The 26194-nt window shown below is 40.3% G+C and overlaps 1 protein-coding gene and 1 pseudogene across 2 annotated transcripts in view; both read left to right on the forward strand.

Annotated features, from left to right (window-relative positions):
* LIN9 (lin-9 DREAM MuvB core complex component) overlaps positions 1–25938 on the forward strand; it is a 63079-nt gene extending 37141 nt beyond the window's left edge. For both annotated transcript variants that reach the window (XM_026509512.3, XM_057315433.1), the window contains 8 exons: positions 311–444; positions 2516–2635; positions 2927–3028; positions 6892–6972; positions 21138–21263; positions 23626–23805; positions 23960–24057; positions 24502–25938. In XM_026509512.3, coding sequence (XP_026365297.1) covers positions 311–444; positions 2516–2635; positions 2927–3028; positions 6892–6972; positions 21138–21263; positions 23626–23805; positions 23960–24057; positions 24502–24607 — 947 coding nt within the window. In that variant the 3' untranslated portion in view covers positions 24608–25938. The remainder of the gene's footprint in view (positions 1–310; positions 445–2515; positions 2636–2926; positions 3029–6891; positions 6973–21137; positions 21264–23625; positions 23806–23959; positions 24058–24501) is intronic.
* On the forward strand, positions 17324–17831 carry LOC113262925 (ATP synthase subunit g, mitochondrial-like; annotated as a pseudogene).
* Positions 25939–26194: the final 256 nt, after the last annotated feature.

The raw sequence follows: 26194 nt of genomic DNA on the forward strand, positions 1-26194 counted from the left end.
AACAGACTCTCTGCAGAGCAGGAGCCCAACGTGGGACTTGATCCCAGGATCCTGGGTTCATGACCTGAGCTGAAGGCAGACGCTTAACTGACTGAGCCACCCAGGCGCCCCGCCATCATCATTTATAGTTGTAGTTTAAAGATTCTGTTGTTTCTCTAAACCTAAAAGGAAGTACATGCTTTATTTGAAACTAGAATAAACAATGATACTATACTTTCTACATTTTAAATTGCATGCTTAGAGCAGTTTTATATTTGACAATTCGTTGTATCTTCCAAATATCTTAATGCCTTCTTGTTTCTTTTCCCAGCTCGATTACGTGGTGTTCATGATGGTCTCTTCACTGGACAGATAGATGCTGTGGACACTTTTAATGCTACTTATAGAGTAACTTTTGATAGGGCAGGGCTTGGAACCCATACCATCCCTGACTACGAAGTTCTTGTAAGTATTTCATAATGCACTTGTGTCTTATGCCTAGTAAATATTTTATATGGGGTGCCTGGCTGGCTTAGTCGGTAGAGCACATGACTCTTGATCTTGGGCTTGTGAGTTTGAGCCCCCTGTTGGGTGTGGAGATTACTTAAAAATTTTAAAAATCTTTTTTTTTTTTTTAAGATTTTATTTATCTGAGGGAGAGAGAGAGAGAGAGCACGAGCATGGGGAGCAGTAGGCAGAGGGCGAAGCAGGCTCCCTGCTGAGCAGGGAGCCCGATGCAGAGCTTGATCCCAAGACCCTGGGATCAGGTGGACGCTTAACCGAGCCACCCAGGTGCCTCAAAAATTTTTAAAAATCTGAGAAAAAGCAAACCAAAAAACTGTGTTGTGTAGAATTTTCTACAGACTGTATTTTGTGGTAGAATCGAGACTTCAGGTCATGGAGGAAGCGATCCTTAGGAGTTCACAGGCCTGCCTCCTAGGCGCCTTGACCAGAAGTGTGCTCAAGTCTTCAACGTTGTCTAGAAGTGAACATCATCCATTGTACCTTATCCACACAGCATTTTAGTGTGACAGAGCTGATCACTGCTCACTAAATAACCTTGGGGAATAAGCGACATGGCACTTTTATTCCAGCTGTGTTGTTAAACTATGGTTGCCATGCCAAATGATTTTAAAAGTATGAAGTAACATCTTGTACATTAGGATTTGTTCTCCTGTTTTATCCTCAGAATTATGCAGGGTGGCTTTTAATTACCTTCACTTTTTGCATAATGAAACTTAAGACATAGTACATTAAGTAATTTATTCAAGTCTCTAGAGCTGGTTTCCTGGCACGCTAAGACCAGAATCCGGATCTTTTGAATTCTTGGATCAATGCTTTAAACTACTAGGCCATTACTTCACAATCATGTTTGATTTAGCAGTGTCATGAGACTTATGCACCTTTCTAATAAGTCAAAATAATTTTAAGAACTAAGACAACTCTGCAATCTAATAAAGATTTTTAAAAGTTGAATAATAAACTTTTTTTTAAAGATTTGAAGTCCTCTCTGCACCCAGCATGGGGCTGGAACTCACAACCCACAACTCACATCGAGAATCGCGTGCTGTATTGACTGAGCTGGCCAGGCGCCTCAATAATGAACTCTTTATAACAGAATTGTTTGCCACTCAGCATTATGGAAATTGAATTGTTCACTTTTAACCTCCCTTTTTTCATTTCTTTGTTATACATTTGATTTTTAAGGTTTATGGGCACCTGGGTGGCTCAGTTGGTTCAGTGTCTGCCTTCGGCTCAGGTCATGATCTCCGGGTCCTGGGATTGAGTCCCATGTCGGGCTCCCTGCTCAGCGGGGAGTCTGCTTCTCCCTCTCCCTCTGCCCTCTGCCGCTCCCCCTGCTTGTGCTCTGTCTCTCACTCAAATGAATTAATAAAATCTTTTAAAAACATCAAAATTTCTTTATCTCCTTAGTGCAAATGTAGAAGAATCTTCTTTTTCTGATACGTACCGTTTAAAAATTAAGACTGTTTATTGTGAGGCTTTCCTTATCAAACATACTTTTTAGAGAGGAAAAATAGGAGAGAAAGAAAATTCGAACTACGTTTGTAGAGCAAAGGACGCCAACCCTAAGTGTTTTTCCTTAAAGGATGCAGTCTTTCAACCCCCCCATCAAAAGAGGAAAATTGCTTTTCCCGTTCATTAATGTGATTTCCTTGATGAGATCGCCCAAATATCCCCCCCGGCCGGATAAGCGCACAGTAGGTAACACCCAGCCGGCCTTCAGCTCACGGCAAGCACCGGCGGCGATAGGACGTTTCATTTCCTAAGTGTTTCCATCCGGTGGTCTTTTTCTTTTCTTAATTCTTCTGTTTTGTGAGTTCAACCTTTTGATAGCAAAGTAGGATTTTCATACTCTGACTTACGTTTTAAGCCCTTTGACCTTTGTAGGATAATAGATTCTGTGATAAATATAACACATGAGCTGGTGGTATTTCCAGCTGCAATGTCACGGGTATAAGGCTAAGATGATCAGTAAAGTTCTTCAAGACTTGTGGACTTTTCTCTTTTCTTGAAGAGTAATGAGCCTCACGAGACGATGCCAATTGCTGCCTTTGGACAAAAACAGCGGCCTTCTCGATTCTTCATGACTCCACCACGGTTACATTATACCCCTCCTCTCCAGTCACCGATTACAGTAAATAATATTTTTTAAATGTCATCAGTAGTTGAAGTGATAATTATGAGTGTGAGTTATGTTTTTATGAAATAGACATCTATTACAGCAACTTCGGGAGGTAGCTACATTATTTTAAGTTGTCAGTTATTAAATAAAATAAGTAAGTAGTTGCTTCAACTCTGGAAATATTTTCCTTTTTGTAAGATTTTTAATGTAATATTAATTATAATCGGATTTACTTTTTATCTAAAAATAAAATGCTTTCTTTTGAACAGTCAGTGGTTAAATGATTCCCTTTTATTCCCGTAGGATAATGATCCTTTACTAGGACAGTCACCTTGGAGAAGTAAAATTTCTGGCTCTGACACGGAAACGTTAGGTGGTTTTCCGGTAGAATTCCTTATCCAAGTGGTAAGAATTGCTGAGTATCTTGGCTTGCTTATGAAAAAAACTCAACGTCTTTTGTGTTAATTAAAATTGAAAATTTTTCTATGACCAAATATTTTTACTTTTTTTTTTTCCTTTTAACCATTGTGTTGGTTTTAAGAACCCTGTTATTTCCAGCAAAGCGTGAAAATAAAAGTCAGGGCATCTGGGTGCCTCAGTAGGTTGAGTGTCTGACTCTTGACTTCAGCTCAGGTCGTGATCTCAGCGTTGTGAGATCAAGCCCTGCATGGGGCTCTGCAGTCAGTGAGGAGTCCGCTTGAGATTCTCTCTCTCCCTCTTCCCCTCCCATTCGCTCTTGTTCTCTCTCACTCGCTAAAAATAATAACAACAACAACAACAATAATAATAATATAATAATAATAATAATAATAATAATAATAATAAAAAACCTTAAGGAAATAAAAGTCATAACAACCAAAAAAGACTTAGAGGTCTTTTTTGTTGAGCTCTTCTTGGGTTTGGTTTTTATTTTGCTATGTTAAGGACTCTAACGTTATAACGTATGCTCTGTCAAACCTGAATGGTTAGCTGTTAATAACCTCTGTAAATATAAAGGCCTTTATTTAGTGACCTCAGTGCATCCTGCAATTATCAGTCAACTGAGCAGTTACAATGCATTGGCTTGCTAACTAGTGATATAGACACGGAGAAATATAAGCCTCACCTGAAACAAGTATAGATTTATTATGTAGAACAATATTCCTCAATAGACTGACTCATCAGAATGTAATGAGCTGTTTGCTTTGAAAATTAGATTAAATCAGTCCTTTACTTTGAATCATAGTCTAATAATGTTTGATTTCTTTTCCTTTTTTGAAAAGAAATCTACTTTGGCTTGGGGTAGAGTATAAATAAATATATTTATAACATAACCCAGTAAAATATTCCTTGTTACCACTTGCAATTGATGTTATTTTAAGGACACATCTTATCATTTAATTGCGTTTGTATAGCTTTTTGTATTCCTTGATCATATGTCGTTGGTTATCCTTGCAGTGCAGAATTTCTTTTGCCTTTTGGCTTCCAAAGTAGATAAGATATTTTTATATGAAAAGTTGAAATTATGAACAGAGCCAAGGCTTATCCTCTTCACAAATAGGACACTTGTTTTTTAAAGAAATTCTTTCTTTTAAGTAGAGAAGTAAAAACAAAGCTAATATGACGTTTTTTTGGGGATGTGTGTATGTGGGGGGGGAGGGAAGGGGAGGGGGGAGGGAGAGAGACACCAGCAGAGGGAGTCAGAAGCTAAGTACTACTACAGTACCTCTAAGTACTGATATTTTTATTGGTGCTGAAATATTTGGTTTCAGTGCTTAATTTTAATTTCAAAAACTAGGTATAAGGCCTACTTAAAACACTACTTTTACTATTATTTTAAGCTATCTAAGAGGTAAAAGTAAAAGTTCTCTTACGTACTTGTCTTTTGTACTATATAAGGTTTTATGAAACTCAGGCTGCTCTTGTTAATATTAAGCTTTGAAGTAGACATATGTGTGTGTGCACGTGTGTATATATATGATTTTTTTTTTTTTAAGTAAGCTCTACGCCCCACATGGGCTTAAACTCACGACCCTGAGATTGAGAATTGCACCCTCTACTGACTGAGCCATCCAGGGGCCCCTCAAGTAGACATATTTTTATTTTTTTCTGTTCTTAATATTTTTTTTCTTATGACAAAACAAGTATTAAAATTTTTTTGCAAGTTTTGGGGCGCCTGGGGGGCTCCATCAGTTAAGTGTCCAACTCTTGATTTCTGCTCAGGTCATGATCTCGGGTCTTGAGACTGAGCCCCATGTCTGGGTCTGCACTCAGCGGGGGGCCTGCTCAAGATTTTCCCCCTCTGCCCTCCCACCCTCCACCCCGCTTGCTCTCAAAAAAAAAAAAAAAAAGCAAGTTTCATAATTCAAGTTTACAGTGAATTTCTTTTTGAGGAAACTTTTTATTTCCTGGGGTTAGGGATTTTGAGGAATCTAAAGAGACTGATCTGCCTTCTTCAAGGGGACTCAGTTTTGAAAAGAATGAAAAAGAAACAGCATGATTTTCTATCAAAAACAAGCAACACAACACTGAAGTAGAAACAAAAAAGGAACCGTTGCCTTCATCCCATCTTTTACTGCTTCCACCTCTGAAGAATCCTATTTCCATAAAAATCCAACAACTTGGAAGAGAAGGGAGGCCTGTCCCCAGCTCTGGGCCTGCCGAGAACTAACTACAGTCTGTTCCGTAATAAGTTTGAGGCATAGCTTACTTACTAGGCCCTCTGCCTGTATCGACTTAGGCCAATTCTTAGGGTTTTTTATTATTGAAAATTTAAAGCACACGAAAGCAGACAGAATTGTTTACTGCTCCTCCGTGTGCCCGGCATCGGACTAGAGCGGTTCTCAGCAACTCCCGGCTGGCTCTATTTCATCTGTTCTTCCACCTACTCTCTCCCTTTTGCATTATTTGGAAGCAAATGCCAGACATTGTATCATTTATATGTAAATCTTTTATTATGTATCTGTAAGGACTTTTTTTTTTTTCCCCCAAAGAAACATAACTAAGGGACACTTGGCTGGCTCAGCCAGAGGAGCACGTGACTCTTAATCTCATGTCATGAGTTCGAGCCCCATGTTGGGTGTAAAGATGACCAAAAAAAAAAAAGGGGGGGGGGAAGAAGAAAGAAACTTAACTATAGCACCATTATTACATCTAAAAAGTTAACAGAATTGCCTTAATATCATCAAACATTGAGTCAGCCTTCAGATTTTCTAGTTGTCTCTTAACCATTGACTGCTCTTTTCCCCACACAACTTACTTGTTGGAGAAACTGGATTATTTGCCCAGAGAGTCTCCCACGGTGGATTTTACTGACTGAATCCTTGTATCATTCAGCATGTCCTTTTGTCTTTTGTATTTCATGTAAATTGCTCATTGAATATAGAAGTTTGATTAGATTTGGGGATTTTATTTTGTTCATTTATTTTATGTGATTACTTTTATAGGAGCTTTTGTGTTCTGATAGACCCATGCTATTTTATGTTTTTTATATAGAGTTAGCTGCCACTGATTGTCAGTGCCTAGATGCAGCCATTCATTAGGATTGCAAAATGGCACTGTTCTCGCTCTGTCATTCCTTCTTCATTTACTAACTGAAATAGTCTTTTTTTTTTAAGATTGACTGATTTAGAGAGAGAGCGCGTGTGAGCACAGGGGAGGGCAGAGGGAGAGAGAATCTCAAGCAGACTCTATCATGAGCACAGAGCCTGTCCTGGGACTTGATCCCATGACCCCAACAGAAGTCAAGAGTCAGACACTTAACCAACTGAGCCCCCAGGTATCCCTGAAATAGTTTTGTGAAGAAAAGCTTCCCCTAACCTATTATCTGGTTACCTAATGGCATATAGTTCGTATAGGAAAGGCAGGATAAACACATGATTCTTTCTCTTTGTCTTCCAGCTTATAAAATAATGAGTTTGGTCACTGGCATTCTCCAATAATGGTTAATTTTTTTTTAAGTAGCTGTATGAACTCATACATTTTAACATATTGGTGCTTCCGTCCATTGCAGTGGCTATTCTTACTGGTCCCTGAATGGTCCCATGTGGGCCAGTGAAAGCTTGTTCAAACTGACTCCTGAGTCCTTTCGACATGTTCTGGTTACAATGGATTTTAAGAAAATGTTTTTCTGCTAGCCAATCAGATTTATTTTTAAAAACGCCTGTGCTATATTTATTTATATTGAAACACTAAAATCTGCTAAAATATCTTAGTGGAAAATTGGTAATTTGATGTTTGTTATACTCAAATGCCTGTATTCCAAAACATCTCTTTTTCTTTGTCTGTAGACCAAATTATCAAAAATTCTCATGATTAAAAAGGAACATATCAAAAAATTAAGGGAAATGAACACAGAAGCAGAAAAATTGGTAAGGATATTTCTCTTTTTTATTTATTTGTCTACTTTTAAAATGGTGGGGACTTCTATATCTAAGGAATTAAAAATACTTTTTTGGAGAAAACCTTGAGATAAACGAGATAAATGTTATTTTTAAATCCTCACTTGCTATCTTTATCTCTTGCTATACGAAACACATGCTAAGTAAATTAGCAGTACAGTGCAGTTCATTACCCCAGACCTCATTATGCCACTGCCTATCCGGTTGGATAGGATTAATGAACGGGTGGGCTGGGTTCTTGACAGTTTGCGTGAATGTAGGATTCCTAGCCCTGGTGCCTTGACTAAGGAAGTCATGTTAACAGAGGTTATTAAAAGTGATTTAGAATAAATAAATCAAGAAATATATAAGTTGGCATATTCGGGTTATCTTGACAGGGCTTCATATCCTATTCTGTTAATCTAGTCAGTCCAAAAATATGAGAGTCAGTTTTTGTCATAGGAGAGAATTATCAGAGTTTTTTTTTTAATGTAGAAAATATTCGCTAAGAAAGGTTTTGAATTGTACTGAAAGTCATAACTTGCTTATGGATTTGTAGGATGGCAAATAGATTTCATCCCAAGTACTGTCTCCAAGTGATTGCAAATGGCCACATGGAGATTTGAAAGTAACGGAGAGCTCCGTCCTAGACCCGGGCAAGCGCCGCAGCTCGTTGCCGGCACCTGCCTTGAGCGCAGGCCTAGGGAGTCATAGCATCAGTCATCCCCAGTGCGTGCGGGCCGACAGGTGGATAAGGGATGCCCAGTTGAAAGAGGAACAGTCTTCTTTTAGGATGATGGCATTTTATCTGAACTTGACTTTTAATTTTCTAATTTGAACCTCCATTTTATGGAATTGGAAACTGAAGACCAAAGATGTCAAGGAATTTCAGTCTAAGATCATCCTGCTATTTAGTAGTACAGATACCAAAACAGGCTTCTTGGGGCACCTGGGTGGCTCAGTTGGTTAAGTGTCCAACTCTTGATCCCAGGTCTTGATCTCAAAGTCGGGAGTTCAAGCCCCGCATTGGGCTCCAAGCTGGGCTTGGAGCCTGCTTAAAAAAACAAACAAAATAGGCTTCTTGGTCCCAGCTTAACTCATTTAGGCACAATATGAAAACAGTATTGACAGATACACAGGCTCTCAAAGATAGCAAAAAGTTAGCTATAATGTATTGCCATTATGCATCCAAACATAACAATGTGTATTCTTGCCTCTTTCCTACTAGACTCTTAATTCCTTTCTTGATTTCCAGCAGTTCTACTTCTGCCGTTTTCTCAATGCCTTTTCATTGCTCCTCACCTATATCTCTTTTAATCATTTTATCATCTCTTTCATCTTTATGCATAGTCTAATTATGTCACTTTCATATCCCTAGCGAGGACTTTTCCCTGTGTCTAGGTTCCACACCTTAAAGTACTGGGCTTGCCTGAACCTGGTTAGTGTTACCTACTTCGAATAGAGGCCTGATTTGATGTTGGCTTGGCTCTTGGCATGTGAGAACTTTGTAGAAGTCTAGATGGCTTGATATGTTTTATTACTTGTTTTGTTTTATTTATGATTAAAAACAATTCCCATTATAAAACTTCAAATACTGTAAGACCGATGACAACAGTAGTGCTTTATAGTACCTTCCCCATAGATGGATGTTATTTAGCTTAGCATGTGCTATAAATGTTTATATGGTAAGCACACGGACTTCTTCTTCTATGCATATACTGTCCTGTGTGGTTTTGAAAATTATTTTCTAAAAAAATTGAATTCTGTCATTATATTAACTTAATTCAATCTTTAAAAATTTCTGTATTGTACCATAATTTAGTTTATTAATAGATATTTTGATTATTTCCATTATTTTTCTAAAATAGAGCTAAAGGGGCACCTGGGTGGCTTAGTCGGTTGAGCATCTGCCTTCGGCCCAGGTCCTGGGATTGAGCCCTGCATTGGGCTCCCTGCTCAGCGGGGAGCCTGCTTCTCCCTCTCCCTCTGCCGCTCCCCCTGCTTGTGCTCTCTTGCTCTCACTCTCTCTCTCTCTCAAATAAATAAATGGAGTCTCAATAAATAAATAAATAAATGAAATCGTGCTAAAGTGAGGCGCATGACTAGCTTGATCTCTGGGTCATGAGTTTGAGCCCCAGACTGGGTGTAGAGATTACTTAAATAAATAAATATTAAAAATAAAAATAAATAAAATGGTGCTATACCAATATCCTCCTCTCTATAGTTTTGTGCATTCGTCTGTGTCTATCTGTAAGATAGAGTCTTAAAAAGTAGAATGGCTGGGCCAAAGTATATGAACATTTTAAAGAGTTAATGAAACTTTCTGGTTTAAGGGGGTAGGCTGAAGACACATTTTCTTCCTATCCCCTACAATTTCACATGAAATAAGATGTACAAAGAGAAATAAATAGAGTAAATGGAAGCAGACTGTTTAACAATGATTGCAAGATTTTAAAAATTTTCTGTGTTGGATGAAACACAGCAGAGATGGAACATGGCTGGGAGTCTGCATGTTGGAACCCTAAAGAGGCTCTGGCCCCAGAGTTGCACATTTGATGGAGGAATGCAGAAGTGAGGTGCACTGCTTAAAAGGAATTGATTGAATGTCTGTTTCCTCATTCCCCGTTTTCATCTTAGTGACAGAACTGGGTAAACATGACATTTACCCAAGTTAAAAAGAGAGAAGGAAACAGACGTGCCTCTAAAGAATTTGCATATGGAATTTGGGGGAAATCTGAGGCTTCTGCTTTTAGTAATGGCAGATTAGTAATTTGGATTAACCTTTCTAATCTAGATAGTTGAGAACAATCATTTCCCTGGAATAAAATATAAAAATCACCTGCTTGAAGACACTAGAGCATTAACTCGATCTTAAAGAATTACAGGGATAGAATCTGGGAAAAGAGGTAAACTCAGAAGGGGGAACCTGGCATTTAGTATTGCTTTTTTCTTCGGGGGTTTTCCACACTTTCAGAAAAGGTAGCTGAGAAACTGAGTGGCATTCCTGAAAGGTATACAAGGGGAGGGAGGACAAAAATTAGAGTCAGAGACCACCAAGGGTTAGGGGAAGCTGGCAAACCTTCCTTGCTCTGAGTTGAAACCCCAAAAGGCAACATTGGCCCAGCTTCAAATGATCTCATCTCTAAAATGGAATTAAGGTGATTATAGAACTTGAGACCCTTAAGTAGCCCACCAGAAGTAAATATTCCTCTTAGTGGAATATAACATTACACTCAAATTATTTCTAAACTTCTTAATATACAGTGTCTGACACTCAATTTTAAATCTCAGACACAAGAGGAGACGAGATAACCCTAAAACAAACCAAAAGAAAGTATAGACAATTGGCAGATTCTAGATAATGGAATTTTTTAGACAGATTTTAAGTGCCAAAAGGTCAAAAAATAATAGACCAGAGATTCAGGAACTCCTGTGAATCTCAATGGGATAAGTAAAAGGATAAGGACTTAAAGGCACATGATAGTAAAGCTGCTAAAAACTAAACATAAAGTAAAAAATATTTGAAATACCCAGAGCCAGGGGCACCTGGCTGCCTCAGAGCATGCAGTTCTTGATCATGGGGTCATGAGTTTGAGCTCCACATAGGATGCAGAGATTACTTAAACAAGTAAAAATCAATCAATTAATTAATTAAAATAAAATGAAATAAATGAGATACCCAGACCCAGATGGGTACTGGGCAACAATTTCTTTGATATCTGACTTCTCCACAGAACAATAGAGAACAGAAAATGGAATGACATCTTCATAGGGCTAAAACAAAATTACTACCAACTAGATTTCTATACCCAATGAAAATTCCTTCAAGGTAAAGTAACATAAGGACTATTTGAAGACAAATTTATAGAATTTGTTACCAGAATACCTATACTAAAGGAAATTAATAAAGGTTTTGTTCAAGTAAAAGAGAAAACATGAAGAGTGCCTGAAGGGCTTGGTTGAGCATCTGCCTTCGGCTCAGGTCATGATCCCAACGTTCTGGGATCGAGCCCCGTATCGGGCTCCCTGCTCAGCGGGAAGCCTGCTTCTCCCTCTCCCTCTGCCCCTGCTTGTGTTCCCTCTCTCGCTGTCTCTCTCTCTGTCAAATAAATAAATAAAATCTTAAAAAAAAAAAAAAAAGATAGTAAAAGACGCCTAACTACCAAGCTAATCAGGGTGAGGTGGGTAGGGAAATGGAACAATAAAAATATTCAATCAGTCTTTAAAAAAAAAAAAAAGACAAAGGAAAGAAAAAAAATGACACCAAGCAGGGACAAGTAGAAGGGAAATAGTAAGATGGTAGATTTAAATCTAAATATATCAGTAATAATATTAAATATAAGTGGACTAAATCTTCTGAATAAAAGGCAAAGATTGCCAACCTGGATGAAAATAAAACCCCAACTCTATGATGCATGTAAGAGACACATTTAATATTAAAGCATCCTGAAAATAAAAAATTTTAAATGTATGAAAATGTGTACAGTGCCGAGTTTTAAAATAGCAGTAGAAGATCTGATAGCTGTAGTAATACCTGACAGTAAAATTCAGGGCAACAGATATTACTGGATATAAAGAAGTGTGCTTCGTAATGATGAAAGGTATTTCAAAATAATTTCAAAGTTATATGTACATAATAATGGCTTCCAAATTCATAAAGCAAAAATTGGCAAAATTCAAAGGAAAAAGACATTTCCACTATATAGATAAAACAACTAGTCAAAAAAATCTAATAAGGAGGGGCCCCTGGCTGACTCTTGATTTTGGGATCAAGAGTTCAAGCCCCATTTGGGGCATAGGGCTTACTAAAAAAAAAAAAAAAAAAATCAACTGGATTCAATAAAACTTTTGAAAAATCAATGTTATTTTTTAAAAATCTAATAAGGATATAGATTTCAAAAACACAGTGAGCAAACTTGATCACATTGACATGTTATACCTACCACCTGCAGGATACCTATTCTTTTCAAGCTCACATAGAATATTTACAAAATTTAATTGTATGCTGGCCCTAAATAAAATCTCAACGAATTTCAGAATGATTAGACTTTTCCAGAATATGTTCTCTGATCACAGTACGAATAAGCTTAGAAGTTGATAAGAAAAAGGATTGGGGCACCTGGGTGGCTCAGTTGGTTGAGCAGCCTACTTTGATTTTGGCTCAGGTCATGATCTCAGGGTCCTGGGATTGAGCCCCAAGCCTCAGGGTCCTGGGATTGAGCCCCAAGCCGGGCTCTGCACTCAGCAGGGAGTCTGCTTGAGATTCTCTCTCCCTCTACCCCTCCCGCAGCACTCGTGTGCACACACACTCTCTCGCGCTCTCTCTCAAATCTTTTTTTTTAAAGATTAAAAAAACCTTTTGTGCTTGAAAATTAACGAATGCAATCTAAATGGCAGTAGATCAAAGAATAAATTGAGGGAAGTTTAGAAAATGTTTTGAATTGGATGGTATTGAAAATTACATACATCAACATGTTGGGCTGCAGCCATGCCTGTTTTAGAATAAAAGAACTGGGGCGCCTGGGTGGCTCAGTCAGTTAAGCATCTGCCTTCAGCTCAGGTCATGATCCCAGGATTCTGGAATCAAGCCCTGTGTTGGGCTCCCTGCTCCTCTGGAAGCCTCTTCTCCCTCTGCCTGCTGCCCCCGCCCCTTGTGTGTGCACGCACTCTCTCTCACGCGCTCTCTCTCACTGACAAATAAGTAAAACTTTTTATAAAAAAAAAAGGATACAAATAACTCAAGAAAGAGGCAACATTGCTACAGTGCCTACAGACAGTAAAAAGATCATGGAAAGATATTGCTATGGATTGAATTGTGCCCCCCAGAATTGATAGGTTGAAGCCCTAACCCCTAATGTGACTGTATTTAGAGCTATGGTCTCCAAGGAGGCCGTTACGGTTGAATGAAGCCATAAGGGTGGGGCCCTAATCCAATAACACTGGTGTCCTACAAGAGGAGGAAGAGGCACAGAAATTTCTCCCTGGGTGGTGCCCCTCTTGGATGGAAGGAAGGGAGGGAGGGAGGAGGAAGGAAGGAAGAGGGGCACCTGGGTGGCTCAGTTGTTTGGACGGCTGCCTTTGGCTCAGGTCATGATCCCAGGGTTCTGGGATCAAGCTTCTAGTCGGGCTCTCTGCTTAGTGGAGAACCTGTTTCTCCCTCTCCCTCTGCTCCTCCCCCTGCTTGTGCTCCTTCTCTCTCTCTGTCAAATAAATAAATAAAATATTTCTTAAAAAGAAAATAAAAAGAAAGATGAAACAGATAGAAAGATGAAACAGATTGATTTTAGGGGATCTCCAAGTTGTCATTAATCAACCTTCTACTCATGTTAATATCTTGATTGAGTATTACAATGCAAAACAAACATTTAATAAAATAATTCCAGTTGGTAAACATAACCTGGTCATTGGTAATAAAATATTTAAAACACGCACCTTCAGAACATCTGGCTGGCTCAGTTAGTGTGCAACTCCTGATCTCAGGGATGTGTGTTCGTGCCTCATATTAGTTGTGGAGATTACTAGAAAATAAAAAAATTTTTTAAAGATTTTATTTATTACCTGTCAGAGAGAGAGCACGCACAAGCAGGGGAAGCGGCAAGCAGAGGGAAAAGAAGCAGGCTCCTCGCTGAGCAAGGAGCCCCCCCTCTGGACTCCATCTCTGGATCCTGGGATCATGACCTGAGCCAAAGGCAGACACTCAACTGCCTGAACCACCTGGGCATCCCTAAAAAATAAAATCTTTTAAAAATAAAATAAGATAAAATAAATATTAAATAAAATATAAAGTAAAATAAAATATAAAATAAAATAAAAATATACTCATTATGTTTCCAGACAACAGGAGGAAAAATGTACCATGGTATTTTTTCTCCTAGCAAGGCACTGTCACTTAAATGTAAACCTGGAATTCAGGTTTACAGGATAAGAACAAGGCAAGAAGTATCAGATTACCGTAGAATGATGTTTGTTTCCCAAAGAAGGAAAAGCATAAATCACATGTTTACTTAGTTGAAATTTAAATTGTTTAAAATAGCAGGTAAAACGGATGCTATCGCAAATCGTGTTGATTTTGGAAGAGATGCTAGCGACTAGTGCTATCAGAAGTATGTTAAGGTATGTTTTTGATACCTGTGTTTACTACAAACAAATGGTGGAGCAGGATGGAGTTTATTCAGAGTACCTCCTTTGTATGACATGTAACAAACAAACCCTACCTTTAAGTGGAATCATCAAAAAGGAAATAGGTGTATGATATGTGATTTGGGGATTAGTTCTAGAATGTAAACAAAATCTGGCAAATATCCTTAGAGACTGTGCCAGTTCTGGTATATTGATATAAGATATGTACAGTGCCTTGTAGAGTGGTAAAAATCACATGCTATCTTTTTTTTTTAAGATTTTATTTATTTATTTATTTATTTATTTATTTATTTATTTATCTGAGAGTGCGAGAGTGGGGGTAGAGGCAGACTCCCCGCTGAGCAAGGACCCCCCCCCCCCAGTCATGCAGGGACTCGATCGCAGGACCCTGAACTGAAAGCAGATGCTTAACCGACTGAGCCACCCAGGGACCCCACTATCTTTTAATCTTAACATAGCTGTTACTCATCCTAGTTTGTATATCACTTGTGAAGTGGAATTTTACAGAGCATTTCAGGGACAAATACAAATTATTCAATTTAATTCCATCTTTGCAGAACAATCCCAGATATTATAATGTGAGATTTTATTTTTCATATCTGCAGAACTAATATTTTAAAAAACCTTCCGAAATATAGCAGCTCTTTCAGATTTATGAGTCATAAATTTTCTGGGTATACATTCCATTTATTCTTTATAACTGTTTTCCCTTATTTTTCTCTGAAGCTTCAGGTTAATGACAGGAAGCTAACTGAACGTTTGCATTGCTAACCCCTAGTGTTTTTAGCACCAAGGAGAAGTAATTTTATCTACCTTATCCCCACCCAGCCTCCACCCTAACAAATATTTAATTTTATTTAATTAATTTAATTTTGAAGTTGAAAGTTAATTTATATTCTATTTTTACCAGATGTCCTGATGAGTTTATTGTTTCTCACCTCAAAGGACTAGACATACTGTATGTTCAAAGTTTATTTTCTTACGGAATTTGCAAGGAAAATAAAATATTGGTCGGATAAAGTCTCCTTTAAATTTGGAAAGCTTATGGGGCGCCCGGGTGGCTCAGATGGTTAAGCGTCTGCCTTCGGCTCAGGCCGTGATCCCAGGGTGCTGGGATCGAGCCCCGCATCAAGGCTTCCAGCTCAGTGGGGAGCCTGCTTCTCCCTCTCCCTCTGCCCCTCCCCCTGCTCACTCTGTCTCACTCTCAAATAAATACCACTTTAAAAAGAATAATAAAGCTGTTATAAAAAAAAAAAAACCTGACCTTTTAAATATTTACTATAACTAAACGTGATTTCCTACCAATTGCTCCTATAATAGCTAGTGTGCTTTATTTAGACTGCCACGTACACGCTGAGCGTGAAGACTGGTTAACTAGTAAACAGGTTTCTGCAGAAATCCAAATAAAAGGGAACTAAGAACATGACAGGACAATTCTGACAACATATCTGGGGCAAGAAAACCAGGACAGCAGGAAGAAGCACAGAGAGAATATTACCCAGAGAACCACCAATATGAGGTTTTTAAACATGGTTAAGACGGAATTCTCAGGGATAGATCCCTTTTCTTACTATTGAATTATTACTAACCTTTCTCTTTAGGGGCATGCGACTGGCCCAGTCTGTAGAGCATGTGACTCTCAGTCTCACGGTTCTGAGTTTGAGCCCCATGTTGGGCATAGAGCTGACTTAAAAAAAACAAAACAAAACCTTTCTCTTTAAAAATGAGAATGACATATGGAAGCCTACAATCACAATTGCAATTTGGTAGCATATTGGCGATTCTAGCCAGTGTAATAAAGCAAAAAATCTATAAAGACTGGAAAGGAAGAAATAAAACCGGCTTTATTCACAGTCGATGTGGTTGTGTACCTAGGAAAGTGAAAAGAATCTGCAGATTAATTATTAGAATTAGCAAAGTTGCTAGATTAAATATCAGTTTTTTAAAAAAGTAGTTATGTTTCCATATATCAGTATTAAGTAATTAGAAAATGAGATTTCAAAAATACCATTTAAATATATAAATGATGTAAATATAAGATGTATTAAACTTCTATGTAGAAAACTATTAAATATTGAGAGAAATTAAAGGAGACTTAAAAACAGATATATCACATTCATGATTTCAGACACAGTGTTGCAAAGGTGTGTGTTTCCCCCAACTTTATCCATAGGTGACGGAGTGTAATCCCAGAGTCCTAATCCATGTGTGCGCACATACACACATGCGTGAAGTAGATACAAATTGACAAGCTGATTCTAAAATGTATGTGCAACTACAAAGAGCTAGGATCTCCAAGGTGTTCTTGAAGAAGAGCAAGGGGGGATGACTTCCTGTTCTGGAGATCAGTACTGTACAAAGCTGGAGTCTTCACTGTGTGGTGCTGGCACAGCACAGACACGTAGCCCATGGAACAGAATAGAGAGCCCAGGAATAGACGTACACATGTGTGGACACTCGATCCATGACAAAAGTGGTTCTGCAGAGTAATGAGGAAAGAAAAGTTTTTGAATTAATTGTGCTGAGTCAGTGGGTATCAGTATGGTGGGGGTGGGATCCCGCCCCCTACCTCACTCAAAAAATGACTGTATTATGTATTTTTATTATTTTTTTTAAGATTTAATTTTTTTTGGAGTAATGTCTACACCCAACATGAGGTTCAAACTCACAAGCTTGAGGGCAAGATTTCCATGCTCTATTGGCTGAGAGCCACGTGCCCCCAAAATGATTGCTATTTTAGATCTAAATGTGAAAGGCAAAATATAAAGCTTCTAGAACATAATATAGGAGAATATTTTTAAGACCTTGGGGTAAGAATTCTTTAAATGAAAAAAGTAGAGTATGGGACACAGTAACCATAAAGGAAAAGATTAATACATTGAACTAAATTAAAATTACAAACTTCTGTTCATCAAAAGATACAAGAAAATAAAAGGCAAACCACAGAATGGAAAGAAATGCTTACAGCACATATAATTGACCAAAAGCTTGCATCCAGAATATATAAAGAACTGTAAGTCAGTAAGAAAAAGATAGGCAGGGGCGTGTGGGTGGCTCAGTCGGTTGGGCATCTGCCTTTGACTCAGGTCGTGATCCTGGAGTCCTGGGATCGAGCCCTACATGGGGCTCCCTGCTCAGTGGAGAGTCTGCTTCTCCCTCTGCCCCTCATCCCGCTCGTGCTCTCTCTCTCAAATAAATAAATAAATATTTTTTTAAAAAAGAAAGAAAAAGATAGGAAGCCCAATAGAAAAAAGGAAAGAGAATTGAACAGATACATTTTTAAAAGAGGATATTCAGATGTACAAAAAAGTTTTGATAAGGTATCCAGACTCATTAGTAATAGAGAAAGTGGCTAATATTCAAACACTTAAAATATCAAAGATTGGCCATCCTGGAACCATGGCCCAGTTTGCCCGTAACCTGGCGGAAAAGGCCCCGGCACTGGTGAACGCTTCTGTGACTTACTCAAAGCCTTGATTGGCCACATTTTGGCACTATGCCAAGGTTGAGCTGGTTCCTCCAACCCCTGCTGAGATCCCTGCAGTTATTCAAAGCTTGAAAAAAATGGTCAAGGGTGCTCCGACTGGTAGCTCACACAGTTCACAAGTAAGGAAGCCCTGCTGAATGGTTTGGTGGCCACCGAGGTGTGAGTGTGGTTTTATGTCGGCGAAATTACAGGCAAGCGTGGCATCGTTGGCTAGAATGTTTAAAGACCAATCTTTAGCATCTGTTTATATGTGGCTTATTATTTGTGTTCTTGGACCACATGTGATTGGACTGGTATTTGAATAAAATAAGACAATGTATCATAAAAATACCAAAGATTACAAAATATGTGAAGCAGCCAGAACTTTTTTTAAAGACTTTCTTTATTTGAGAGAGGGGGTAGGGAAGGGGCAGAGGGAGAGAGAGGATCCCAAGCAGTCTCTGCGCTGAGCGCGGAGCCTCACGTGGGGCTCGATCTTGCCACCCCGAGGTCATGATCTGAGCCGAAACCAGGAGTCGGATGCCTGACTGACTGAGCCACCTGGGCGCCCCAGCCAGAACTTTCTTATTCCATCACTTTGGGGAACTCTTTGGCTCTGGCTGCTGAAAAGTACACATGTGGGTACCTAAGTACAAAGTGTCATAGCGACACTATTCATATCGGCCAAGAACTAGGTGCAGCCCTATTGCCCAATGACAAATAACCGATAGAATGCCTGGGTATATCATGTTCTACAAAGGAATAGTACACCACAGTGAATGAGCTATGGATATGCACAACCGTGTGGATGAATTTCACAATGTTAATTGTAAGAAGCTAGGAACAAAAGTATATACTTTATAATTGCATTTCAGATAAATTTCAGAAGTCAAACTCTGATGTTTGATGTCAGTAAGGTTGCTTTGGGGAGAAAAGGAAAAAGGATTGTAAGGTGACACGTGGGGGCTTCTGAAGGGTTGGCAATGTTTTGATCTGGGTGGATTTTTCCCATGACTTCCCCAACTTTGTTGAGGTGTAATTGATGTGCAGTGAACTGCATCTGTTTAAAATGTACGGTTTGATTGGATAGATATGTGCGTCCGTATACACATACACACCCATGAAGCCATCACCACAGACTAGGTTACAAGTATTTGTCTTCTCCCCTCCTCACCAGATTTCCCCAAGCCCTTTATAATCCATCCTTCCCTCTACCCAGCCTCCGGGCAACCACTGATCTGCCTTCTGTTATCACAGATTAGCTTGCATTTTCTAGAATTGTGCATAAATGGAATCGTACAGGGATACGCTTTTTTTGCCTGCATCTTTCATTCGGTATAATGGTCTTGATCCATCCCCTTGGCTGTGTGTTCCACAGCTCATGCAGCATGCTGTAATTCTTTCTTTCTGCTGAGCGGTACCACACTGTGTGGACGTACCACGATCTCTTGATCCATTCACCTGTTGAAGGACATTTGAATTGTTTACATTTTTTTAGCTATTACAGAGAAAATCAAACATTCGTGTACAAGTCTTTGCATGGAAAATGTTTTCATTTCTCTTGGATCCTATGGTAGGTGTAGGTGTTTAACTTTTTAAGAACTGTTGTTTTTACACAGGTGTTTGCTTTGTGATAATTCATTGAATTGTACATTTATATTTTGTGCATTTTTCTCATACCTTTTTTTAAGATTTCTAAATTTAAGATTTCTAAATTTTTTTAAAGATTTTATTTATTTATTGGGCAGAGAGAGAGGCAGCGAAAGAGGGAACACAAGCAGGGGGAGTGGGAGAGGGAGAAGCAGGCTTCCCGCTGAGCAGGGAGCCCGATGCGGGGCTCGATCCCAGAACACTGGGATCATGACCTGAGCCGAAGGCAGACGCTTAACAACTGAGCCACCCAGGCGCCCCTAAGATTTCTAAATTTCTAAATTTATTTGAGAAAGAGCGCAAGCTGGGGGGAGGAGCAGAAGGAGAGGGAGAGGCTCCATCCAGAACCCCGAGATCATGACCTGAGCTGAAGGCAGATGCTTAACCTACTGAGCCACCCAGTCGCCCCTCATGTTATACTTTCCAATTAAAAAAATACTAAGTTACAGGGCTCCTGACTGGCTCTGTCAGTGAAGCATGTGACTCTTGATCTTGGGGTTGTGGGTTCAAGCCCCACACTGGGTGTGGAAATGACTTAAAAATAAAATCTTTAAAAAAAAAACACAAGTTTTATATAACATGAGGTTATGCCTGAGAGGTCTCATTCTGGTAGTCGGGGTCCACAGCCTGACAGGTTCCCCTTCTCCACTCACCCTAACACAGTCCGACAGTTGACATATCCCATTATATACACAGACATGCAAATGTATTTTCTATTCCAAAGAATTTTAAATATTTTCAATAGAAAGTTGAGAAGAACAAGTTGAGAGGTGGGGACACCTGGGTGGCTCAGTCAGTTAAGTGTCTACCTTCGGCTTAGGTCATAATCCCAGGGTCCTGGGATGGAGTCCCCACGTCAGGCTCCCTGCTTCGCGGGGAGCCTGCTTCTCCCTCTCCCTCTGCCGCTCCCCTTGCTTGTGCTCTCTCTCTCTCTGTCAAATAAATAAATAAAATCTTAAAAAGAAAAGTAAATGGCAAAAAAAAAAAAAAACCCACCAATAAAGGGTAGATTTGGCTTTTTTAGAGAAATATAATGTAAATGGCAGACGTCGTGGTGCTCGTAAGAACAGGCTCCTACGTAACAGTAACACCGTTAGCGCACACGAGAAGTACAGCACTGCGGACAAGTCCGATAAACTTCCGTTTGTTTTGGATACATCAGATCTCCCGTTAGATCACTGAACGTGCACTGCTCAAAAAAATCCTTATCGGGGCCCCTGGGTGACTTGGTTGAGCGTCCAACTCTTGATTTCAGCTCAGGTTATGATCTCAGGGTCGTGAGATCGAGCCCCGAGTCGGGCTCCTCACTGAGCATGGAGTCAGTTTGGATTCTCCCTCTGCCTCTACCCCCCCCCACCCCGTGTGTGCTTTCTCTCTAAAAAAAAAAAAAAATCCTTATCAAAATCTGATTTTGGGGGCACATGGGTGGCTTAGTTGGTGAAGCATCTGCCTTCAGCTCGGGTCATGATCCTGGAGCCCTGGGATCGAGTCCCGCATCGGGTTCCCTGCTCAGCGGGGAGCCTGCTTCTCCTCCTCCCCCTGCTCATGCTCTCTCTCTGTCACTCACTCTCTCTCTCTTCCAAATAAAGAAAGAAAGAAATCTTCAAAAAAAAAAAAATCTTGGGGCGCCTGGGTGGCTCAGTCATTAAGCGTCTGCCTTCGGCTCAGATCATGATCCCAGGGTCCTGGGATCGAGCCCCGCATCAGGCTCCCTGCTCTGCTGGGAAGCCTGCTTCTCCCTCTCCCTCTGCCCCTGCTGGTGTTCCCTCTCTCACCGTGTCTCTCTCTGTCCAACAAATAAATAAAATCTTTTAAATAAATAAATAAATAAATAAATAAATAATATAAATAAATAAATAAATAAATAAATAAATAAATAACCTGATCTTTTTTCTTGCAGAAATCCTATTCCATGCCCATCGGCATCGAGTTTCAGCGGAGGTATGCAACAATCGTTCTGGAGCTTGAGCAACTCAACAAGGACCTCAACAAAGTTTTGCATAAAGTTCAGCAGTACTGCTATGAGGTGGGTGATGTGTATAAATTTCCCCGAGGGCCTGTGCCCCCCCCCACTCTTGTATTTGAAGCTAAATACTGTTACCTTCACATTTTAGAAAATTCAGACTAAGCCAACATCTCTATCAGGTCCTTTAGCAGAACCGTATTTTACAGCATCAGTGTCGAAGAATGCTTAATGACACAAAGTCACCTCTCAATTCCGTTGATTTTTGTTTCAATTACAAATGGTTTAGCTCTTGAAAAATTTAGAAAAATCCAGAAAAATGATTACTCTTAAACTCTTCGTTCCACAATCCCAAATACTGTATTTTGGTTTATTTCCCCTTAGTCTTTTCTATAGATACGTGCATTATATAGATATCGATACACATAGAGATATATGCTTTTCCTCACGAAGTTATGATCATGCCGTGTGTACAGTTTTATTTCCTCCTTCTTGAAACTTTACATTAGAACTGTGGATTCTTGAACTTCAAGTATGTGGAGCACAGGGTTATTTGTGAATTGTTACCGTGGACATAAGTTATGTAGATGAAGGCATTTCAGTGGTTTCACCTCCAATTTGATTTTCTTACAACAAGGTAAGAATTAAATGACTGACGTGAGCTCAGAACGCTCCAGCGCTCGCATTTGTAGAGGCGTTATGTTTCCTGTGAGCCACCCCCATTTGTCATAGGAGGCTTTTCAACAGTTAGCTCTTTAGGACACTAGCCTCCTAGTTAAGTCCCAAAGGTCTGCCGTAGGCCTTGTTACCAGTCCACCGCCTGGAGCTGAGGGGAGTGGACTGCGGTTGCCTTCACTACACTCGGAGAAAATTTTGCTCATTCCTCTAGCCATCCATAATCGTTTACTTTTATTTTCCTGGTAGTTGTCGCCTACACAGTAATAAGTGTCGTCCTAGAGAATAGATTTCTCCCTCTGGACTAGCAGCTAACCCACGAGAGATGCAAACCAAGCCGTCCAAGACCGCACGTAACAAAGCTGACGACACACGCGGAAGTGGGCCGCTCACAGTCTTCCTGTGTCATTTCCGTGTGTGCACAGGGCCTTTTGTGATAGGCTCGTTTCCCCATGAAGTAAAATGATTTAATTTTCACAAAGCTCCTGGGGAAGTATAATACTGATTCGATTTGATTTTAAAGATTTTATTTATTTGAGAGAGCGCGAGCACACATAGGGGCGGTGGCAGAGGGAGAGAGAGGATCTCAAGCAGACTTCCCCATGAGCAGGGAGCCCCACGTGGGGCTCGATCCCAGGACCCTGAGATCATGACCTGAGCCGAAGGCAGACCCTCAACTGACTGAGCCACCCAGGTGCCCCTAACCAATCAACTTTTAAGGGGAAGTTCTTAGAGTAAAATGCCAGCTAATAACTGTAGGCGGGATGGTAGAGCGAGCAGAGTGGTGCCTGGCGGCCATCACCACAGTAACTGGTCACGGCAAGGATCCTCAGTAAAACCTGGGGGATCAAAGTGTGAGGATGAGGAGCCTCCGAATTTCTCTTCACAAATACTGACGAAGGGGAAAATCCTGTCCGTGGGGAAATCTGGCCGACACCCGACCACCTTAACCGAGCGATCAGAGGTGCCACGGCCAGTAATGGGACAGATGGACATCAGGCGCCTCCTGACCGTGCTGCCCTGAGTAAGAACTCGGCATCACGCTGGTGTTCGTCCCCAAAATGCATGACTTTAGCCTAATCATGGAAACAGACAAACTCACGGTGAGGGACAGTATACAAAATAATTGGCTGGTAGTCTTCCAAAATATCAAGGTCATGGAAGAGGAACTGTTCCAGAATAAAGGAATCTACAGAGACAGGACAACCAGATGTCTTCAGGGGGAAAGAGCTATGTGTAGGACACTGTTGGGACGGTTGCTGGAACGTGCACGTCCCTGTTAGGGGAATATGGTCTTCTATCCGTGTGAAATTTCCCGATTGTGACAGTTGCCCTGTGGTGTGTCCTTAGGAAACGCGGCCTGGAGTATTGAGGGGGAAAGAGGCACAGTGTTCACAGCTTATTCTCAAATAATTAAGGGGGAAACTTTACATTGATTCCCCAGAGAGAGAGCAAATGTTGCCACACGGAATAAACCAGAAACAGCGAGTCTGGGTAGAAGGTTTTCAGGAGTTTTTTGTTCTATTCCTTTTTAGCAGTTTGAAATTATATCAGAATTAAAACTTGCCAAAAATATGAAATCAAGAAAAGAAAACTGTTCGAGAAGAAGCATTTCTAAGGTAGGAGTGAGGCCCGTTTTCTTCATAAAGGCTGGTTTCGTAACCATCCGCATCCGAAGACAGGGCACGAACACACAGAACTCGTCTGGCCTGGTGACCGTACCTCTCATGCTCGAACCCTCTGTTTCCAGCTCGCTCCAGACCAGGGCCTGCAGCCTGCAGACCAGCCCACGGATATGAGACGGAGGTGTGAGGAGGAAGCCCAGGAGATCGTCCGGCACGCCAACTCCTCCACGGGACAGCCCTGTGTGGAGAACGAAAATCTGACAGACTTAATCTCCAGGCTTACCGCTATTTTATTACAAATTAAGGTACATCTGCGAGAAAACATTCTCTTGATTCTGACACCTACACAAACAACGCTAATTTGTTGCTAAACGATTATAATACACAGATTGTATCAGGTGTTCTGCGTCTGTATTTGAACTAGAATTCAATTCAGTTTTGAAATATTTTTTCCTTTAGTGTCTGGCAGAAGGAGGAGACCTGAATTCCTTTGAGTTCAAATCACTTACAGATTCGTTAAATGATATCAAGAGCACCATAGATGCTTCTAATATCAGGTAATCCGTTAGGTGTACCCTAACCATTTGTCGAAGTTCATGGGGATTTCCAGTACCAGTTTTAAGAATTATGCATATTTGTGAAGCATTGCTATAAGTTTTATCCTGTAAATAAATTCCAAAAGAGCTTTTCAGTTGTATCCTGTCTGTTGGCGGAACAGAAATTTCGCGTGGATTTGCTTGATGTAAAGGACTCCGAAGACGCGGGATTTGGGTTTTGGTTGGTGGGGGGGGGTCACCGAGTAGAGCTTCCGCAGGCAGAGACACTGGCCCCTGGCCCGCACTCCCGTGGCCCCTGTGCCCCTCCAGCAGCCTTCCCGGGAGCAAGCGGTAGCTGCCGGGTGGGGGCTCTACTCCTTCCTCAGGGTCAGGAGCTCGGCCGCTCACATTCAGCTGTTTTCTTAACGTCGTGAAATGAAGCAGTTAACCGTGTTTCTTCTTCAGTTGCTTTCAGAATAATGTAGAAATCCACGTTGCACACATCCAGAGTGGCCTGAGCCAGATGGGGAACCTGCACGCCTTTGCAGCCAATGACACCCACAGAGACTGAGGAGGGGACCTCGCTGTCGCAGCCGCCTCGGACACCGCGTTTCCTTCCGCTCGGCTTCCAACACCAGACAACCCAAGTGCTGGAAAACAAGGGAAATGTAATCTCCAAATACGGCATTTTACTCTCCTGTGCTGCTTAACCGGCCTCGCTGACCAGCAGTCTCTTTATTTGTCTTTTATTACTCAGCCGCAGTAGCGTCGCTTGTTACATGTTTATTCGCAAGTATTTTTAAACTCAAACTGTCTGAACGGAATACGCGCTCGAGGAAGAGTGTGCTGACCCTTTGTTCAACGTGCATGAATGCAGCCCGGCCGGCGCAGACACGGGCCTCGTGCGCGGCCAGGGGGGCGCAGGGCTCGGCCGGGAGATGACAGCGCGGCCCGCCAGCTCCCCACCGTCCCGGCCTCCGTCCCCGTCTCCCGCAGAGCGCACCCTCGAGAGATGGGCAGTCACGTGCGGACGAAGCCACTGGAATAGCGATGGGAGACGCGGCCTTGACAAGTATGCGGGACGGATACTTGCAGTGTGACATGGCTCTAGAGATCATTTTATAATAATAAATATTTTAATTTATCATAATTTATAAAAGAAACCTTTGTTGTTTGTCTGTTGAAAGAAAATGAAGGAGCAGGAAAAAAAATTACTTGCAAAATGCTAAATTTCAGCAAGTGGATTTGGCATGACTTTTCCCGTCAATTCAGGGCAAAAAGTGCTATTGTTATGAGACTTATTTAAAAAGACTGATAACACACTATTTTCATATTTTGTTTATTTGCACAACTTTTGAACCAGATGACTGGTTAAAATCCAACCGTACACAATTTATAAAGTCAAAAGATTTTATAAGGAAAACAAATATAATAACCAGTGCTGTGAAATGCAGAAAAAAAGGTTTGTATTCGGTTGTGGGGTTTTTTTGTTGTTTTTTGGTTTTTTAAAGGAAAAACCCTGCCTAAAACGTTAATCTTGTAAAAAGTGTGTATTTGGAATTTTCTTTGTTTTAATATAGAATATTATAAAGTCAAAATATAATACATTGTTTTCAGATTCGGAGTTTAAGATATACCTGTAGCGGTGGCTTTGATTCTTTTAGATGTCTCATAAAATGGGACTTTTTATATGTTAATGTATAATAAAACTAAAACGAGATTATTTTCCATTTGAAATTTTTGTATAGTTTAAAAATGCTTCCATATTCTTCGTTGGTATTGTGCCCTGCAGAACTTTAGTGCAGAGTTTATATTTAGCTAAACTGTTATGTTAATTAAGAAATGCATAAATCCTTTATTCTTAATATTTGTAATTCTAAATAAATTGATCTATGAAAAGTAGTATTGTCTGCCATTCTCATTTAATTAATACAAGTTGATAAATATTCCTTCTATTTCAAAAGTTTTAAGGAACTGTAAATTCCACTGAATTTTATATATATATATATATTTTTTTTTTTTTTTTTTAAGATTTTATTTATTTATTTGAGAGAGAGAGAGAGAACAAGCTCGGGGGTGGAGAGGAGAGCCAGAAGCAGACTGTCCACTGAGCAGGGAGCCCGGCCCGGGGCTGGATCTCAGGACCCCGGGATCATGA

This window comes from Ursus arctos, unplaced genomic scaffold, assembly GCF_023065955.2.
Source record: "Ursus arctos isolate Adak ecotype North America unplaced genomic scaffold, UrsArc2.0 scaffold_2, whole genome shotgun sequence".
Classification (NCBI taxonomy): Eukaryota; Metazoa; Chordata; class Mammalia; order Carnivora; family Ursidae; genus Ursus; species Ursus arctos.